Raw genomic sequence first — 19,139 nt, 5'->3', positions numbered from 1 at the left:
TCAGAGGCTATACATCAGCAACAGGGGCATGGGATGTTTAAGTATAACCTTTTAAAGAGTGACCTCCAAAACCAAAGTTATCATGAAGTCCCAGTGGTCACAAAGCAGAAACATGTAACATTCCATTCAAAATTGTTCAGATGAATCTTCAGCCCTTCTAAAATGCAATGAAAAATTAGACAAGAGCACTGTAACTATTACTCTATTCCATGTCTCGTAACCTACTAAGGAATGTTTACAGGTATCACATTTTCTCCCAGTAATTTATTTCATAACTTAATCAAGTTTGTCTCACTCAGCATGTGAAGTTCTCATCAGATCAACTGAGAGCATTTTTTCAGAAACTCCTGCATCATCTTCTACAGATTGCTGTCAATCCATTTTGTTTAAGTTGGTGAGACCACATTGGACGTGCTTACACATACTCACCTTTTCCCCATCTACAGGAAGTTTTGGGAGACTCCCACCATCATGTTCCTAACACAAATTACTACCTTAAGAAACCCATTACAAAAACTGTTGCTTTTTATGGTTTGTTTTTTGTTTTAAGGCCAAAAGATCATTTGGTTTCAAACTAGTTCAAGACTTTAAGAAAGTCTAAAGCCTGCTCCAATTCAAGTTTTATTCTCATATCAAAATCTTTACATTTCTTTTATGTTTTATGTAAAAATTAGCTTGCCATTCATCTTGAACCTTGAAAAGATTTTCAAAGATACAGGCAGATTACTAAAAGTTAGGAGTATGCCAATATTGAGCAACTGCAGGTAACCTTGTAACACTAAGAATTAATTTGGTTGTGATCTGTCTTCATTGCCATCTTGAGTGATGAGAGCACAACTAGAACAATTGAACAGAAATGCAATTAAACTAATAAAATACTGTATTTTAAATATAATAGGTTTTTAACTATGTGAAAATTCTTAGCTCAGTAATTTTGAGAGCTATTTGGTACGGTCATTCTTCTCTATCAAGAACTGAAACACAGTACCACAATGCTGCTATTAGAAGAAATATTCTTATGGTATGTAGCTGTAATTGTGTAGCTCTATGGAATGTTCAGTTCACTCACCTGGTAATTGTTTTAACAGAAACTGGATGTAAACAGAATGACATTTATTCTCTTTCCCTATCACAGGACACTAGCTTTATTATTTTTTTCCCCTACTATTAGAGAAAGCAGTAAAAGCTACTTTTCTAAGGCATGGAAGATGATCCTTCACCATTTTTCCAGTCACTCCTCAAGGCCACAACATGGTAAGTTTAAGAAATGTTCCCTAACACCTACTATAAGATTTCTAATGCACTCATTTCTAGTCTGATACAAACTTAGAAGTACAATTTTACTGTAATTTACTTCAGAAGAACACAAATATTTTAAAAGTTGCTTTTGTGCTTGTTTGGTTTTAAGCTGTTCTTTTTAAGCAAATTACAGCTTCATTTGTCAGCTTTCAACAAGCTCCTGCCTAATGGGTTTTTAATCACAACTCTTTATTTACATTTTACAGCAGATAACACTTTTGCTTTTCTGGCATGAACACAGACCCTACTTTCACAGCCTCCAAGTGCACTTTCAGTAGCACTCAACCCAAACCCACCTTTGGAGCACCAGAAGCAGATTCCTTAGCAACCCTGCAAGGAAACGGTATTTTCCTTACTGCTTGGACTTTGCCATCCATTTTATTAAGTGCCTTCTGAAAAAGGAAAGAGAGCACAATTGAATCTTCTCTTACTCTCGGGCCCCCAGCTGAGCACCAATATGACAAACACACGAAGAAGTCTTATACACAGTTTAAATCGCCGGTCCAAGAGAAATAAGGTATTTATTGCATTAGCAAAAGGTAACGCGAACGCGAGTGCGCACACTGACGACGGAATAGACAACATCCCCGAGAAGAGTTGGTAACAACCAGCCGGGAAACAAGCGCCCAGTGCGTGGAAACCAAAACACGCCGGCCCGCCGGCTCCCGGCGAGAAGCCCCCGCCCGAGGCCGGGTTACCAAGGCACGGGGGACACACACGGTACGGGCCGCCGCCGACACCCTCCCTCCCTCCCTCCCTCCCTCTCCCTCTCTCTCTCCCCCCCTACCGCCACGGCTTCAAGGGAGGACACTGCTCGGGCCTTCCCCCGCTCCCTCTCTCCTGCTGCCCTCCCACCTGGCTGCCCGCGGGTGGTCAGGCTCCGTAGAGGTTCCGGCGACACCCGTAGTGCGGGTCGGCCAGTGACAGGGACTCAGGCTGCCCTCACCGAACCGGCTCGCCGCCTCCCTGGCCCACCAACCTCATGCAGATCCGGTGGGACGTGACGCCAAGGCCCCTCCTGACGCCGGCGCCCGCCATTGCCGCTCGCACTGCCCCACGCAACCCGTCCCCCGCGCGGCCACCGCCCTTCCCCCCCATACCCGCAGCCCGACCTTTATATCCTCCTCACGAGGCCCACCCCGCGCCGCGCAGTTCGCCCGCCCCTCCTCATAGAAGCGGCACGGGGATTGGCAGCGCCGCCGCAGCCCGGCTGTGTGGGAGGCGGCGATTGGCGGAGCACGGCCGCCAGCCGCTGCATCCCCGTGAGTGTGTGTCTCTGGCAGTGTCAATGGCTCCTCCTGCCACGGAGCAGCGACGGGCTTGAGACGGGCAGGACCGCGGGGTGCCTTTAAGAGAGGGATTTTCGGGGGGGCCGGGGAGGGGGGTCGCGGCGCGAACGTCCCTTACAGCCAACGCTCGGGAGAGCCAGCGGCTCCTCTGCCTCTCGAGCGAGCCGGCGCGGAGACGGCATCAGCGGCGGTGGGACCCCCGCCCGGAGACCTCCTCCCCCCCCCCCCTCCCCTCCGCCTTCCCCGCTTCCCGCTGCTGTGAGGCGGCCGCTCCGGGGCTCCCTCCTTCTCCCTCCTCCCCGACGAGGTACCGGTTGCCGGAGGATTGCCCCCCTCCCCTACCGCCACCCACACGAGTCGGCAAATGAACTCGGTCCGAGCCGCCAACAGGAGACCCAGGCGAGTGTCCAGGCCGCGCCCGGTGCAGCAGCAGCAGGAGAGGAACAACGCCGCCGCCGCCGCCGGGGATCGGGGTAAGTCAGGCGCCGCCGCGCCGAACAGGGGCCTGCGCGGGGTTCGCCGGCGGCGCTGGGCCCCGCCGCGCCCAGCCGGGCACCGGCAGGAAAAGCCCAGGCTGCTTCACCCTTGGCTCCCGCTCAGGCCGCGCTTTGTTTGGCTTGGGCTCTGCCGCGACTCGGGGCCGCTGGGCCCTGCCGCCGAGCGGGGAAGGAGGCGGGGGCTCGGCCTCTTCCCCGGCCGCGCTCCCATGCTTGCTGGGGAGGGGGGAGCCGATCGCCGCCGACCCCGCGGGACGGAAAGGGGCGAACGCTCCCCGAAACCCCCGCCCCGTCCCCGGGGGCGGCGGGGAGGCGAACCGCCTTCTCACGGCAGAGCTAGTGCCTACCGACGGGCTGGGCCCCGGGCCGGCGGAGGTGAGAGGTGATGAGGGGAGAGTGGCGCCGGGAGGCTGCGGGACGGCGGAGGGGGAGGGGAGACACCGGTACCGGGCAACTTGCGCCGACACCTTCCCCTCCGCCGTCGGCGAAATGGTGTCCGGGGGCGGCGGCCCGGGTCTCGCCGAGCCTCCGCGGCCCCCAGTGTTTGCTGCGCAGTTCGGCGACCGAGCTTCGGTTACGGCGCCCGGCAGGGTGGCGCGGGCCGCGGCCGATCAGCCATTTATTTACCTCCGCCACACCGCCCCTCTCTTCCCCCACCGCCCCCTCCCCGCGCCGCGGCACCCGGCGGCCCCGAGCCAGCCGGAACAGAAAGGGGGCTCCGGAACGCGGTGGCTCCGCGGTGCCCGGCGGGTCTGACCGCGCCGGTGGGGCCTGGGCCTAGCGATAAAATGTTGACAATTTGGAGCTAATGGGGGAAAGCACCATTGTCTGAGGGGATGAGGAAGCGGTGAGGTGGGATTCCTTCCCTCATGGAGCCCGGAGCGGGGCGGCTTAGTGCCGGGGTACGGGGTGTGGGGGTGAGAGGGTGGCGGTCTCTCACCCCTGGCACTGCCGCCCCAACGATGGCTCTCGGGGGTGCGAGTGTGCGTGTGCTCCCGGTTTGCTGGGCTGGCGTTTTTTGTTGGTGGTGTTTTTTTTTTCCTCGTTTTTTTTTTTTTTTTTTTTTTTTTTCCCGAAGGCGAAATGGGGGTGGGATTGGAGGAGACATTTTGCATGTCTTATCTGGTGGATTGGATTTTAATTTTTTATGCATTGGCTGTCACAACTCTGGCGTGATAAAGGGGACTGATCTGTGGTGCAGTTTTAGCTGTACAAATGTACAGTTTTAGCTGTACAAATTTTTAAAATAACAAAAACCCTCATTGTCATCTGAATGTCTTTTGTTTGAATATCTAGGATATCACATGAAGAACAAGGTATTTTAACAACGGAGATGCATTGTGATGAATATTGTAGTGTGTTTTATGGAATCAAAACATTTTAAGCAAATGGAGAAAATTTAATCTGAGGAAGTATTTTTTTATTCTCCATTCCTCCCCCTCCCTTTCCCCCGCCCCCCCCAGCACACATTGGTCAGAGCAAAGAATGTTACCCAGACCAGATTGCTGTGTATGTAACCAGAGGATGTGATGTCTTATGCCCAATTATGGGTCTTGTGTAAACCTTCCAAAATATTTAGTAATTATATAATTAATATGACTTCTCTGGTATACTCACATTTAAAAACATAAAAAACCAAAACCAAAACAAAACCAATCAAAAACGTAAAACAAAAACACAATGAAAAGAACTACGCAATTAGACGTACTGAGGATTGTAATCGTCAATACACCATTTGCAGAATACAGATTCCTTTTTGACCTCACAGTTTACTTTTTCTTTCAACCAGTTGAAAATGTAACCTGTAAAGGCACCTGGAAAGGTGTTCTTATGGATTAAACGCTGTGATTATGCAGTTTTACATTGGACTGCCTGTCTCAAATTGCTCACGTGTTATTAATTTTGCCACATATTCAGGCAGAAACTTTTTCAGTGAAAATATGAGGCTGCAGTTTGTTTCACACTTGACATTCTGTGGAACTCTGCACCTATTTTTTTATTGGTTTTTTTACATTGTTCATTGCTGTTTACCACTCCGTGATGATAAAATTATAATAAGATCAAGTTCCACAGTTAGATGAAATTACTGTTCCATATGGATCACTGCTAGATTTTTTCCTGCATTTTTGAAGGTCATTTGCACTAGGTCTGAATTGCCCAAAGATGTATCGATGGCATTAAGGTCTTGTGTTACTAGTGTTACATTTACATTTGGGGTGTCTATACTGGAGATCCTATTCCTGTCTCAGAACTTCCAAGCTCTGATCCACTATCCCTGGAAGCTAATGCCAGTTTGGCCTGTGACTTGGATCACTTTGTGCGGGGCTGTTAAAGCATGATGAATAACACTAATAGGCCAATATACTTGGGTTAAACTATATCACACAAGTCAGTGGTGACTTTTTTCACCTTTATTCCTAAACAATGCAGGTTGCCTTAAAAAGAGCTGTACAAAAGAAGCAGTGTAAGTTATTAAGAATGTGTTTCTATTAAAGTCAGATTGAAATTTCATTTTAAAATTGGTATTAGATAATGTGAGTGCAGCTGTCATTAAATTAAAATTATTCTTTGTTATTCTTGATTTATTTCCTTCTTTATGTTACAACATAGTAATTAAAAGTACAAATATCATGAAACAGAGTTGATAATGTAGCACATAGGTAATCTTGGGAACTTATTTTTGTTTCATATCATTAAAGTAGATTGCTTAGTAAAACGTGTACAGGGTCTTAAGCTTTGTTTATTATTTAATGCTGCGTAAGTAGACAGTGTTTTGCAACCATGTAACAGCTGTTAGATTTTCACCACTAGGTAAGAATCAAGTTATGATTCTTGTTATTAGTAAATAGATCACTAGGAAAAAATGGCTTTATAAAAATCCACCATCAAGGGTACCTTGTAAGGCTTTAAATGTAATAGAGCTATGTTTTGTACTATGAAATTATTCTTATTTTAATGTATTTTGTGTATGTAGTATGAATAGATCCAATGACTACATAATCATGTTATCTGTATCGTATATTGATAAACAATGGTTGTATACCTGTATTCTGATTAGTGGGGAAGTGAGATCATAAGTGATTGCAGAAAAAAAAAAATTCCCCCCAGACTCACTGTGTCGTGCAGCCAAGATAAAATGTCATTAGGATATACTTCCCAAGATGTTTTGCCTTATGTTCTGCTGTTCACACCTCCCTCCATCTAAATTAGCCACTCTGGCTACAGTATGCTACTTCTGTTTTACCTTCTCCCTGCTGATCTCTACTCAGTCACCATTGGGGCTGCCAGTGGTTTATTCTGTGGCTTTGGAATTCTGCATGAAGGGTAGATAGGTCTTAACATTCAGTCTTTCATTTTGTTTGGGACAATGATCTGCCCACAAGGAAATCTGGACTGGATGATGTCTGTATTTAAATATTCCTGTGTTTGCTTATACTACTGTTCTTTTTTCCTTTAGAATACAGTTTTAGGTAGAAGGCAAGGTTGACCACTTATGCGTGTAAATATATATTTGTGTGTGCATATATATATATATAAAAGAAAAATTAAAAATCTTGTCTAGAATGGGGCTAAACCAGTCAACCTCAGAGCCATCGTGATATTTTTTTCAATGTTTCTGTTCATTTCCAAACAATAATTGCATTAGTGCAATGTGCTTCTTTACGATGTCAGCACATAACTGGATATGGTACTATTAAGGTTCTGGGTTTTAAGTCCAGTATTAAGTGCTTTTAGGATTGGATCTTACATACTCGTAAGTACCAAACATGTAGCACTATGGCAGCTGTGTCTGTCACAATCCTGTGTGTTCCTTTTAAGTGGTGGCAGTGTCCATGTGACAAGGCAGTGTGCTGGCTCCAAGCTGCCTGGGCCAAAAGGCAGCTTTCCTCCCCCCTCTCCCCTCCTTCCCTCTACCCCCACCCTTCCGCAGTTTGATTTTTAGCACAAGTGTCGATACAAGGGAAGGGATAACACTGAGTGCCTGTGGGTGTGGTGGGACTGTGGCAGTTCAATGTAGATTGGGTTAAGATGGATTAATACTTTTGGAGTAGTACAGTACAGCCTGTAAACGTACCTCGCAAGTCTGCTTCCCCCTCTTACCCCAGTCTGTTTTCCAAAGAATACAAGACTTAAACAGGCTGACTGTGTAGCTGTCACTTCTGAATTTGTTAGCTCATTTCAACCATGTTTGACAAATGCCTGTGAAGTTTTTAAGGTTTGTGCTGGTCAGAGAAAGCAGACAATGAGGGAAACACGTTTATAACTTATCCTCTCTAGCCATGCCAAGAAGCAGCAACCAGCTGGCCTGTCAGCACACAAGGTAATTGAATTAGTCATTTGTCTGTGTAGGGGACGTGAGGTTTGAAGTACTGGGAGAAAGAGCAGGTTAGACTGTGTAAGACACAGACATGTAGAAACTAAGCTCCCCTAGATTTCTTGCTCACAGTGCTTGAATTTTGTAATGTTGAGATATTTATCTCAGTAAAGTTTAGGAGTCATTGTTTGGCACTATTTCAAGTGCATATATGTAAGCACATGCATTATTATATTTATTTTTTTTAATATATGCACCTTAATATGGGCTTATATTAGTGTGTGCTGGGCTGCAACAGTAACTAGATTAAATAACTTTTAATTTGAAGCAAATGTCCAGATCAAAATAACTAAACTAGTTTCAGTTTTTGTAGGGTCATCCTTTATGGCAAGGAGTCAAGAAGTCATGCATCACTTGCTCCAGGTAGAAAGAAATCTATTTCAGGCTTTTCCATATTCCTTAATAGAGAGTCCTAGTTTGGAACAACATAGCTTTACACAGGGAGATGTATTGCCTTGTTTCTCCAATGGTAACTTTCTAAAGTCTGCCTTACAGATAAAACTTCAGGATTTCTATAGTTGGTACTTGAAGTGTAACTTCTCTTTGCCAAAACCTGATTCTGCACCATGAGTATAAAGGAATTTCTGGGTGTCTCTGTTGTCCTTCATGTAGGACAACTGCCTAAATTTCTGCTAAAGCTTTCTGTCTGATCTGAAGATATAAAAATTAAGTATATTTGTTTGTGGTACTTACAGTAATGTTCATTTCCTGTAGTTGTGGTTTATTTTGATAATTTATAAGACTATTAACATCTGTTACAGTTTCCCAGAAATACTAAATCTTTTTTATATTTTGTTTTGTGTTAACAAAAACTTGAAGCCCAGTGGTTTAAGTAATGAGGTAATGAAGTCTTATACATTGTTCTATTTGATACCATTCTGCTTTGGAGGAAGGTTATGCTCTGTGTGTCCCTCCAGCTCTGGTGTTCCCTCAGAGAATCACAGTTATAGATTAAACCAAAGCTGTCCAGGCTGTATGTCAGGCTTTTACTGCAGGTGTGCAGGGCTTCAAGCATAATAAACCTAAGGTGATTGAAGCTTGTTTTACTTTGGCAGTTTCCTCACCAGCACTGGTAAGTCTGGTGTGCCTAGCAAGTGCTGAATTTAATCTGCCAATGCAGAGTGACTGCTGCACCTGTGTTTATTCAGCAGGTTAAGCACACGTACACTGCACACGCACTGTGGCACTGGGGAGCCCAGGTGGCAGCCAGGACAACTCATTTGGCCCACCCTCCACTCTGGGTCACTCTCTGTAAAGAGAGTGGGTATGCACCAGGTGTATTGCAATGTGGGTCACCTGTGGCAGCACTTAAACTTTGTCTTACGGCTTGAGGCTATGAACTGTTTGGTGTGCTAGGAAGAGGAGGCAGTGTGCATTTCTAAGATTTCTAAATTGTGTTGACTTAAATATGTTTAGTCCCATTTATTATAACAGATGATATAGGAGAAGTAAATTAGAACTGGGCAATGTATGGACAATAAAAGTAAAGAAGAGAGAAGGACATGACCGAACGAATAGGAGTTGAGAAAATGAAAGGTTTGTTCAGTTGACTTTGTCATTATCTAATCCTCTCATGTTTTCTGGTTGTTAAGTACTTCTGCTTGTTGTGTTTGTTTCTCTCTTCAGCACTTGAATAGGAGGGGAAGCATCCTTGGTGATTTTTAGTATTGATCATGGTACTAACCTGCAGTGTTTCACTATGGCCTAGGATTTTAGTCTGAGTCTTTTAGTTCTTGATGAAACGGGGAGTGGGGACAGGCAGAAGAAATCAAACTAAAACATACTGTGAAACAGGACATCTATCAAAATGCTGCCTTTATAGTAGATTGCCACTTTAAAAAAGAAAAAAAAAAGAAAAAATACATGAATGCTTGTAAAATGAGGAGAGCAAGATCTGGATGTAAATTCTAAGTAAAGATGATACTCTAGAGCAATCTCCTATTAATTGAAATTGTACTTCCTACTAGAAAGTTCAGTGAACCTTTTAAGCTGATTAAAATTTCTGAATCTGGAATGCTTCTTAAAAGATAAGGTGCATAGCGGTTATTGTGGTTCTTCTCAATAACCTGAAGTTCTGCTGGTTGTAATGTTGCTTGTTCTTAAGATGATGTTCATTCATACATAGAAGGTTCATCCATACATAGAAGGTGGGAGAACACGGACAAGCAGCAAATGATCACTTGTAAAACATACAGTTCTTTCAGCAGGTTTTTAGGGTCTGTTTTTTTATGCTTTCCTGAAATACTTCCTTCAGTTGCATCTCAATAACTAATTTTAGAGCCTGGATGCTAGAGTAAGGCATAATTCCTGTATTCCAGCTTCTTGCTCCATGCTCTTACCTTGCATTGCAAGCCTAGCATTATAACTTGTAGTTACCTAAACCTGATCACCATGGCAACTAAGCATCCAGAACATCCTGAGTAGTTATTTGCTGGTTTAGCTCTTGGAACTAACTAACTGCAGAATTATTGTGTAAGAGAAGTGGTCATCAGGTGTGCAATTGGGAGTGGAACGAAGGAACTGGGACCTCATCCCCACAAATAACCATCAGATCAGTTTGGCTGTTGTATGAGACTGGAGCTGAGCAGGGTGAATGGTGATGGTTTTCTCCATTAGAGAGGAGATGTCAAAATCCTGCTGTAGCTCTGTTCTATAATATGTTTTATGATATGTACAATGAAACCTGCTGTTTGTTGTAACAGAAAGCTGCAGTTTCTATTCCAATGCCAGGTTGTCAGGTCCCTCCTGATTTGTTAAATGTGAGAGTTCAGGCACTGTGTTGTTCTAGGAGCAAAAACTGCCCCATTGTTTTCTACCTAGAAAAATTGTTGCAGAGGCTCCTGTGTTTATTTCTGGTAAGTGGCTATATTTTCTTGAGTCTACTTAGTTTATTCAGCAAAAACACATAGAAATATAATTCTAATACTTACCAGATATGACTAGTATTCCAGTATCAAAATAATAGTAGCGTTTGTCTTCTTGCATGACAGTCTTCCAAACAAGTGATCGAGCTGATTAATTTTTTTCTCAGCTTTTCTGTCCTGTTTGCCTTCACTGAACTTGGTAGGTGTGTGGATTAGAATTGTTTGCTTTGCAATTATTAGTGACAATGGATTTTAAAAATTAAGTCTCTTAATAGAAATTCTTCTTAAGATAGAAAAATACTGGGGTTGAATAGTAAATCTAGCTGTAGGCCACTGGAAAACTAATCCTGATATTCCAGAGAACTCTTAAATTCCTAGCTCCCAAACACAGCATGGAGAAGCCATGGGAATAGGGTTGGGAAGCAAAACTTGAGTTTTGTCATCATGCTTTGTGAATGCTTTTATACCAAAGGACTGGTTAGCATGAATAGGTCATGTTACAGTAACTATTTCCTTTTGTTAATCCCAGTTTGTAGTGTTTGGAAACAGACTGTTTGCCTTAAGGGCTCTGGTCTGTGGGTTGTCCTCTGTTTCTTTTTACCAGTTTACACATCTAGAAGCAAAGATTCGAAGGTTTAGCCTCTTGCTTTCTTAAGAGAAGTGAGTTGAAGCCAGTCTAAATTTCAAGCTATCTTTCCATTTGGACAGGTTATTGTAGGATGACAAGTTGCCATATGTCAGCTGATCTGTGGTATCTGATTCACAGTAATTGTTCATGTGTATGCTCTTAGTCTGTGGCAAAAGGAAGGTAATTTGAGTTTGCTTGACCCTCTTTCATTATGCTCTTTCAAGGTACTCAGTTCTCAATACAGATTGTTAGACCTGCTGGAGTGCTTTGGCTAAAGCAATAATGCAGTTTTTGTCCCCAAGCTAGTTTGGGTGTATCTACACAACAGTAACATGAAGACTTCACCTCAGTTTCCTGTATTGTTGCTGTTCTGAGACATTGCCTTCCTGAAGGAATGGATATTACTAAGATGCTACCCTGACTGCTGTCAGTCAGATATTACAATGACCAGGTGCATTTTTCTTTAACAAGACTTAAAGAAACTATTAGCACATTTTGCAATGCCCTCAAAATTATTTATTTCACAGTATCTTGGCATGCTTCTTGTTTTTAAAGAAAGTTTTATTTCAGATTCTTTCAGAAGATGCTAGGTAATTGAAATAATTCTAACACTTCAGTAATGCTTTTGGATGTTCCGATTCAAAGCCCACTGAAACTCTGTCTCACTCAAAGATTTCCAGTGACCACAAATGGCACTTGAATTTCATCTGAATTGATCTGAAAGGTTAAACAATTTATTTTCTTTTTAGTGCTTAGTTCTTAATTGAAATTTGATTTTACAGCAGTAAATGTACAGCTATCCAGTTTGGTTCATCAGTAATTATTAAAAATATAAATATTCCTTAAATGCATATGGAAAAATACTTCCTAGTAATCAGATATTGTCACCCTGTGTTGCTGCCTTATCTGATGTTGAAGGCTCCCAAAGAGAAACTTAGAACAGCCTTTTCAATCTGATTCATTTCCCATTTTCCCCACAGATGAATCCTGGTTATTAATTACTCCACTACTGGTGCTATGTATATGTGACCAAATAAATAAAACTTCCTTCCATTTCTCATTCTTTTCTCAACCACTGAGAGTTTTTTATAATGTGTTGGCTAAAATCACCAGTTTCCAAGCTGCTTGTACTTCAGAAACTGGGTAAAAAGTGTGATCCCTTTTTTACTTGTATTTCAGTCTTCTTAAGATGTAGGCCTTGGTGCACACTTGTACATATGTGAAAAATAGCAGTGAAAGTTTGTCAAAAAGCCTTTAGAGAAAACTTGATGCTTGCGAAATGAAAGCTTCTGATTTCAATCATTTTTCTAAGACCTGAAGACCAAATAAATGCTTTTTGGCTAAATAAACCTTCCTGACTGCTGGGAAAGCAGGGGACCAGAAAGATTACTTGAATGCTGTTGGATCATCAATTTAAATTATGTGTAGTAGCTGGTCAAATTAATGGTTGCTATTTCCTGAATTGCTGCTGTTTTGAAGGATAAAGGACAGCAACTTTCTAAGTGATTACTACATTGATCTTTGGTAAAATGTGACACTTTATCTTTCTGTGAAGATGTTAAGATCTGTGACTTTTTTTGACTAAATTGTAATGCTCCTTCACCTTTTTCAACAGTCATTGAAGATTGACTTTTTCAATATAAACCAGAGTTTACTCTGGAATTTCACTTGCTCCACTTTGATCTGCATTGACTGCAGCCACCCAAATTGAAACTGTGGATAGGGACAGTATATAGCTTAGTTCCATCCTTTATGGCCTTGGAAGTTGCAAGACTGTAGGTGGCTGCAATATATGAAAAGAGTAATGGCTTTTCTGTCATGGAACAACCATTTTATTTAGATCTATTTTGGAGCTTCCTCTCTGGCTCCATTTTTTTACTCAGCAAAGTCATACAGTAATTGAGCCTCTAAGGCATATGCTTCAGATTGTTGTTGAGAGACCTTGTGTCCTTCAACACAAGTTGTGTAGTCATTTGGCTAGCTAAGCATCAGTGGGAAGGCAGGAGATAAGTGCTTTGGGCTACTGTTGCTGTCTGGATGATTAGAAGAATGAGTGTGATTGTGATAACAGACAATACCTGAATGACTTTAGGTGGCCTTTGGTAGTGAGTTTAGATCCTTTCATTTCTTGCCAAATTTCTTACCAGCAGCTGCTCATTGATCAGCAGCTTGTGATTGATAATCTGCTGATATACTTACTTGACAATGTCAGTATGGATGCTTGGCATTGTCAGATTTTACCCTAATTTAAATGGTTTAAGTAATTGAAAAAGTCATACCTGATTATGTTCAGTAAGTGTGTCCTGGTTTGGGTCAGGATAAAGGTAATTTTCTGTCCTGTACTTCTGCTTTCAGCTAAGTCTCTTGTAAGTAGCTGCACTTGCTGAGATTAACAGCAAATTTCTCAGACAGTGTCTGCTTCTAGGACTGATAACACTTGATGATTATAGTTACAGGTAGAGACTGGTGTGCAGAGCCAAGGACACTGCTTAGTTCTGAGGAACATTTTGCCCTCCAGAAGGAGAGAAGGAGTAAAAACGTCACACCTGAAGTCCTCTTTTGGGGAGGAACAGACAAGACAGATGGCCAAAATTGACCTAACAGAGTATTCCATGCCATACACATCATAATTAGTATAAATTTGAGGGATCACAAGGGTCAAACCCCTTCCTTGCCTTCCTGCTTCCCCTTCTTCACCTGTCCCTGTTTGCTTCAGCATCCTGGAAGGATCCCGTCCATTCATCTGCCTGTGGTCCTGATCCGTGCCAGCCCATATCTGTGTGTTCCTGCCTCCAGTTCCCAACTGCTGCCGACTCCAGGAGTCCAGCCTGGACTTTCCCAGGGCTGCCCTGCAGCCTCGGTGGTGACATGAGCATTACTGGCGGAGATGGGGGGAGGAATGTGGTATCAATTTTCCTGTATATTTGTATTTATTTAGTAATCTTTCCTATTTGTCATTACTGTTTCATTAAAGTTGTGTAGTTTAGTTTCCAATCCGTAAGTCTCTCTCCCTTATTCTCTCTCCTTTCTTTATCAAGGAGGGGGATTAATAGAGAGCATCTGTCATTTGGTTTAATTGCCGGGCCAGTGTTAAACCGTGACAAAGTGTCTAATGAAACTCAGTTCTGAAAATAAAAATATTAGTGTATGTGTCCTTGTGATGCTGGATTTCTGGTTTTGTTGAAGCCATGTTTGAACAACTGAGCTTGTTAACATTACAAGTGTTAACAGGAAAAAATGTTTTCTGACAGCTCAGTTTCATCTAAATCTATTTTTTAAATGCCAAAGTTGTTATTCTGATTTTCAGGAAGAATCAAAATAATAGTTTAATTTTAAAATAATTGGTCATGCTACCATTAAAGTAAGCACTTTATCTTTTAGGGACTTCTTGCTTTAGTATAGCTACAGCTGTAGTTTCCGTAAGTGGGCTGAAAAGAAAAACTAAGTATAGAGCAACTATTACCTTATTTGTAAAAATGTGAATAATGTAGGAAAAAAAGAATTGAAAATTTTTTTAAAAATATTTGAAAATTTTGATACTGATATTATGGGATAGTAAAAATATCAGGTTTTACATTCACTTGAGTTTTTCAACCTATGCTTTTCTGGGTAACATTTTTCAAGAAAATGTAGATCTGAGCATGCACTCTGCTGTTTGTTGCTTTTATGCTGATTAATACTGCGAAAATTAAAAATAGGTAGTATATGGAAATATAATGATTTTTAACTTCTGTATTTGAAAGGCCTACCAAATAATACCTGCCACGCACTAATACTGTAAGAATGGATTTGTTGCCATGTTCTTGGGTAAATCCCAGAAGACTGTCTGCATAGTTTTGGTTTATATATTTCGGTGATCTTAATGACCATATCACAAATAGTGCTGTGAGGTGCAGTGTATTTTTTTGTGCAAGATTTAGAAACGGTATACAATCATATGGAACTGTGAACAGTTGCTGAAACACTGAGAATGTTGATACCAGGGCAAGTTGAACACAGTGATTTTTCAGACTAAATATACTTCAGGTGCCATCCTAGTGCTTTTTCCATTAGCAGCAAAGTTGGGCCTCCAGAATTCCTCTGAACTACCAAATATTAGCAATGAGCTAGAGTCTGTTAAACTAGTGTTGTAGTGACTGAGGAAGTCAGAATTTTTAAACTGTTCTGTCAGTTGGTGGAAATACTTAACCACTTTCATAATGAAGAAATTTAATGAGTTTTTAATAGTAAGAAAAACAGAAGAAGTGGTCTGTTATCTTTGATGTTTTGGATGGACATGCCAATAAAATTGTGTGTATAGGCTTCACCATGATTTTTCTTAATATTTGTGTGCTGGGTCCTGTTGGCAGAAAGTTTGTATTTTTCGGCACCATATAGTCATTGTGCATTGTGGTGGCTGGGGAAGCTGCTTAAGCCTAGTTACATTTTCTTTGTAAGATTTATGTGATATGTATTTTGTCTTTTCTCCCAGGTTCCTTGGGACAGCAGAAGTGGCCAGTTATATTACAGAAAAAGAATTTTGATTCCTCTAGTTTTTGAAATCAAAATATGGTTTGAGAAAGGGGCATAGAGGATCAGAATAGCAAGATTTGAGAACTTAGTATCACAAATCCTGCTTGTGTTGGTTTTGTAGATGTTAAAAAAAACCCCTACCTAAATAAAAAAGGTTAGTTTAACTGATACATTTCCTCCTGGGGCATGGCTCTTCCTCCCCCTCATCAGATACTTCACGTGTATTTTTAGGTATTAGGTATCCCCTTCTCCAAACCTAGAGGATGAAGTCTCCCCATCTAGATAAAATTTCTCAGTCAGTGTTTCTGTAGAAGACTTCATGACCTCGGTTTTGAATCAAGCAAGAAATTACTTTTATTAGTGTCTTTCTTTTAAGAATAGACTCAGATGTATGTGTACACATTTAATATTTTCCTTCAAAGTGAGAGTAATTCAGTGGTTGTTTCCTCTTTCAGTATTTCTAGTAACAGTATTGCAGTAGGTGGAGTGAGACTAAGCAGAGGTTTCTAATCCAGAAGGTTCCTGACTTACAGTTTGCTTCACTGAAGTCCTTATTTTTGTATATGCTAGAGAGATGACTTGGGAAAGAGCTGGTCAAGCTTACATCAAGTGATGTAAAAATATACTTATCCAGGTACTCAACATTAACCCCTTCATTCTACCTGAAGGTCTTGCATTGAGGTTGCAGTAAATATGGGAAATGTCTCTTATCCTGACGTTTCTTACACTGATTTTAGTGATGGCCTAGAGTCTTTTCAGGCACTGGTGAAGGTTCCCCTTTGTTTTACTGATTGTGTACTGTTGTGTCATGTAGGTTTTCAGTTGTGTCTGTTGCTGTCCTCATTGCACACCTGGCATGTGAAGAGCTGTTGTTCTGACTTCAGTTGTGGGAAATGAAAGCATAAAGAAATGACATTACCTGCCCCAACTCACCAGGGAAGTTATTAGGCATGGCTTCACCATTGGCTTACGCAGTGTAGTTGCAGATGGCCACCAAAAAGGATTTTCTCAGAGGTGCTTTGCTTTTTCCTTTCTTGGTAGTGACAGTGCACCTGTACAATCATTGGCTGTCGGGTGTGGGAGTTGGTGGGAAAAGCACACTCCTTTCTGGCAGTGTTCTAAGTTGGTTTAACTTTGTCATGCAACCACATCTATGGAAAAGCTATTGAGTTTTTGTGGTTGGCAGTCTAGTTATGAACTATACAGTCTCCCTGGGTGTGGCAATTGGTGAAGATGTTATGAGAATGGCAACTCTGTAGAAGACCTTGGAGTAAAAGCAATGATCCTTTGGAGATCCAGGGAGTCTGTGTTTCAACACACCACACCTTGGTACAATATCCATTTTGTCCAAGGCAAGGATCACTGAATAGCTCAAAATATGGTTGTGGTGATGGTGCTCTTAGGGCAGTAAGGTAAACAGGAATTGCAGTTGGCTGACTTAATTATGCTGGGCTGAAAACCAGAGCCTCTCTTAAATTACCACGTGAGCTGTGCAACCATCTGTCATCAGGGCAACAATTTGTATTTTAAGGGGCAGCTGGCAGCGTTGAGGCTTGCTTCAGCTGGCAGAGTTGTTTTATTTTTTTTAAATTTGCCACCAAGTGTCAGAGCCCTTATTTGTGGGTAAGTGAGAGAATAGGGGTTGCCTTAATTTCGCAATTAGGGTTAAAAATCCCAAGAGGAATAGAGGGCATTTCTGTGAGAACAAATTGCATTTGGATAACTTGAATTTTGTGTTCCTTATAAACTGTTTTTGTGGGTTTGAGATACACCAATACTGTGAGAATTGTGAAGCCATAGGTATGCCTGTGGATGCACTGAACTGGACCATACATATGGTACAAGAAAATGGTACCTTCTTGCTAAAATGCAGTGTTATATTGTTACACACTGAAGGAATTGAGAAACAACCTACAGAAAAGATAATGCACGCGATTCACTTAGATTTTCCACTATTTCGTTAGAAACTGTTTCTTACAAGTTCCTGAGTAAGGACATAGGCACTCTGATTGGTTTTGATCATATGGACACATTTCTGTGAGCACAGAGAGAAAAAACACTAATAACATAATTTTAATTGAGGAAGACTACTTGGGTTTATGAAAGGTACTTGTTGGGAAAATGAGTAGTTGCAGAAAACACCGCAGTTGGCATATAAACAAAATATGGCTTTTACTTGGAAATGCTTTGAATATTTTCACTGGAAGAGGGGCTGCTGTTCCTTCTCTTTTTGTTTGGTTAGTTGGCTTTTTTGGTTTTGTTTTTTCAAGTTTTCATTAAATCTTAGGGTGCCTCGAATAGCATTTTATGTTGACTCTTGCATAACTGCTATTAGTTGTTCATCCCATACAGCCAACTGATACGCTGGGGGTAGAGGGAAGACATAATACTGTGTTCTTGGTTCTCAATCATAATCTGGACTGGTGCAGGTGATAGTCTGTTCTAACATAAACCACTGCTGACCGCTCTAAAAGAAAACCTATTTAAGGGTAGCTCACATGCATGCACTCTGTCCACGTCTCCCATTCCTCTAGCATGACCTGAGACTGTTAAAGGGACTGTGTGCAACATACATTTTTTGACTTTGTGATGGGATGAAACACTGGTTTGGTCTCAGAATCTTTTCCAGTGTTAGTTGTGCATTTCCAATCTTCAGAAATAATTGGCAGTACCCTCAGGCTATTAAGATTGGAGTCTTAGGGACATACTGTATGTAGGACATGTCTGAAGCAGCTCCTCATTGCTACACGCAGATCATGGAAGAGTCTGGAATTAAAACTTTCTGTAGAGCTGTCCTACTAAATTATGTCATTTGCTAGATGAGGCAAAGTTTTGATAGGAATTTTTTTTCCTTTCAGATCTAGTGGAAGCATTTGTCTTTAATAAATGCTTCAGATTTCCAGGAAATTATATGTAGTTCTCTGTACTTTTCAATCTGAAAGATAGAATTGATTTTAAAAAAACCAAACAAAACCTGGGAATAAATACTTAAAATTGTAAGTACAAGAAAAGGTCACTGACAAACTATTGTATTCGTTTATACGTGCAAAACAGAGTTCAGTAGAACTTCAAAAATTTGTTCTGTTGGAATTATTTCTGATAAAGGGTTTACCTGATACTTTTGTTTGTATGTTGAGATGTTCAAGTCCATGGCTTAGTTGGCTTGATTTTGATCTTTACTTTTGCACTATACTTCCTTCACTGATATATTAGAGGCAACTTTGTGTTAGCAAACTTTGTCTTGTCTGAGGTCGTCCCATTCTGAAGAGAGACAGAGTATTTGCATTGTTTTTTTAACTTGTGTTTTAATAAACATCTGTCTCATGTCTCCAGTGTACCTTTAGTGATGAGTAGGCAGAATGTGGTGGTGGGATGGCTTTTTCCTCCCCTTCTTTTTATTTAAAGTCTCTTCATTTTGGGGAATCTGGAACTCTTCTGTATTTACAGTGAACAATTAATTCACAGTAAGGTTTGCTTGTCTTTATAGAACACAAAATATCTGCAGGTCTGTATCTGTCTTCAAAGGACACCAGACCTTTTTTGGCACTCAAGTCATTGGCAACCTTATTGCTGTGTCATTTCTTTGTATGATTTTCTTCCATCCCCAACTCTGTTGTAACTGAAGGTCTGCAAATCTTCAGCCACAATACGTTACTTTTTGTTAAAGGAAAGCAT

The 19,139-nt window shown here is 41.6% G+C and overlaps 1 protein-coding gene across 2 annotated transcripts in view; it reads left to right on the top strand.

Moving 5' to 3' along the window:
- Positions 1 to 2,519: 2,519 nt before the first annotated feature.
- Positions 2,520 to 19,139, top strand: part of FBXO11 (F-box protein 11) — a 79,569-nt gene continuing 62,949 nt past the window's right edge. The window contains exon 1 of one of the 2 annotated variants that reach the window (XM_030446672.1): positions 2,520 to 3,061. In XM_030446672.1, the coding sequence (XP_030302532.1) occupies positions 2,953 to 3,061 (109 nt within the window). In that variant the 5' untranslated portion in view covers positions 2,520 to 2,952. The remainder of the gene's footprint in view (positions 3,062 to 19,139) is intronic. The other variant, XM_030446673.1, reaches the window with a different exon arrangement.

This window comes from Calypte anna, chromosome 3 (genome assembly GCF_003957555.1).
Source record: "Calypte anna isolate BGI_N300 chromosome 3, bCalAnn1_v1.p, whole genome shotgun sequence".
NCBI lineage: Eukaryota > Metazoa > Chordata > Aves > Apodiformes > Trochilidae > Calypte > Calypte anna.
This window is presented reverse-complemented; position numbering and strand designations above follow the sequence as displayed.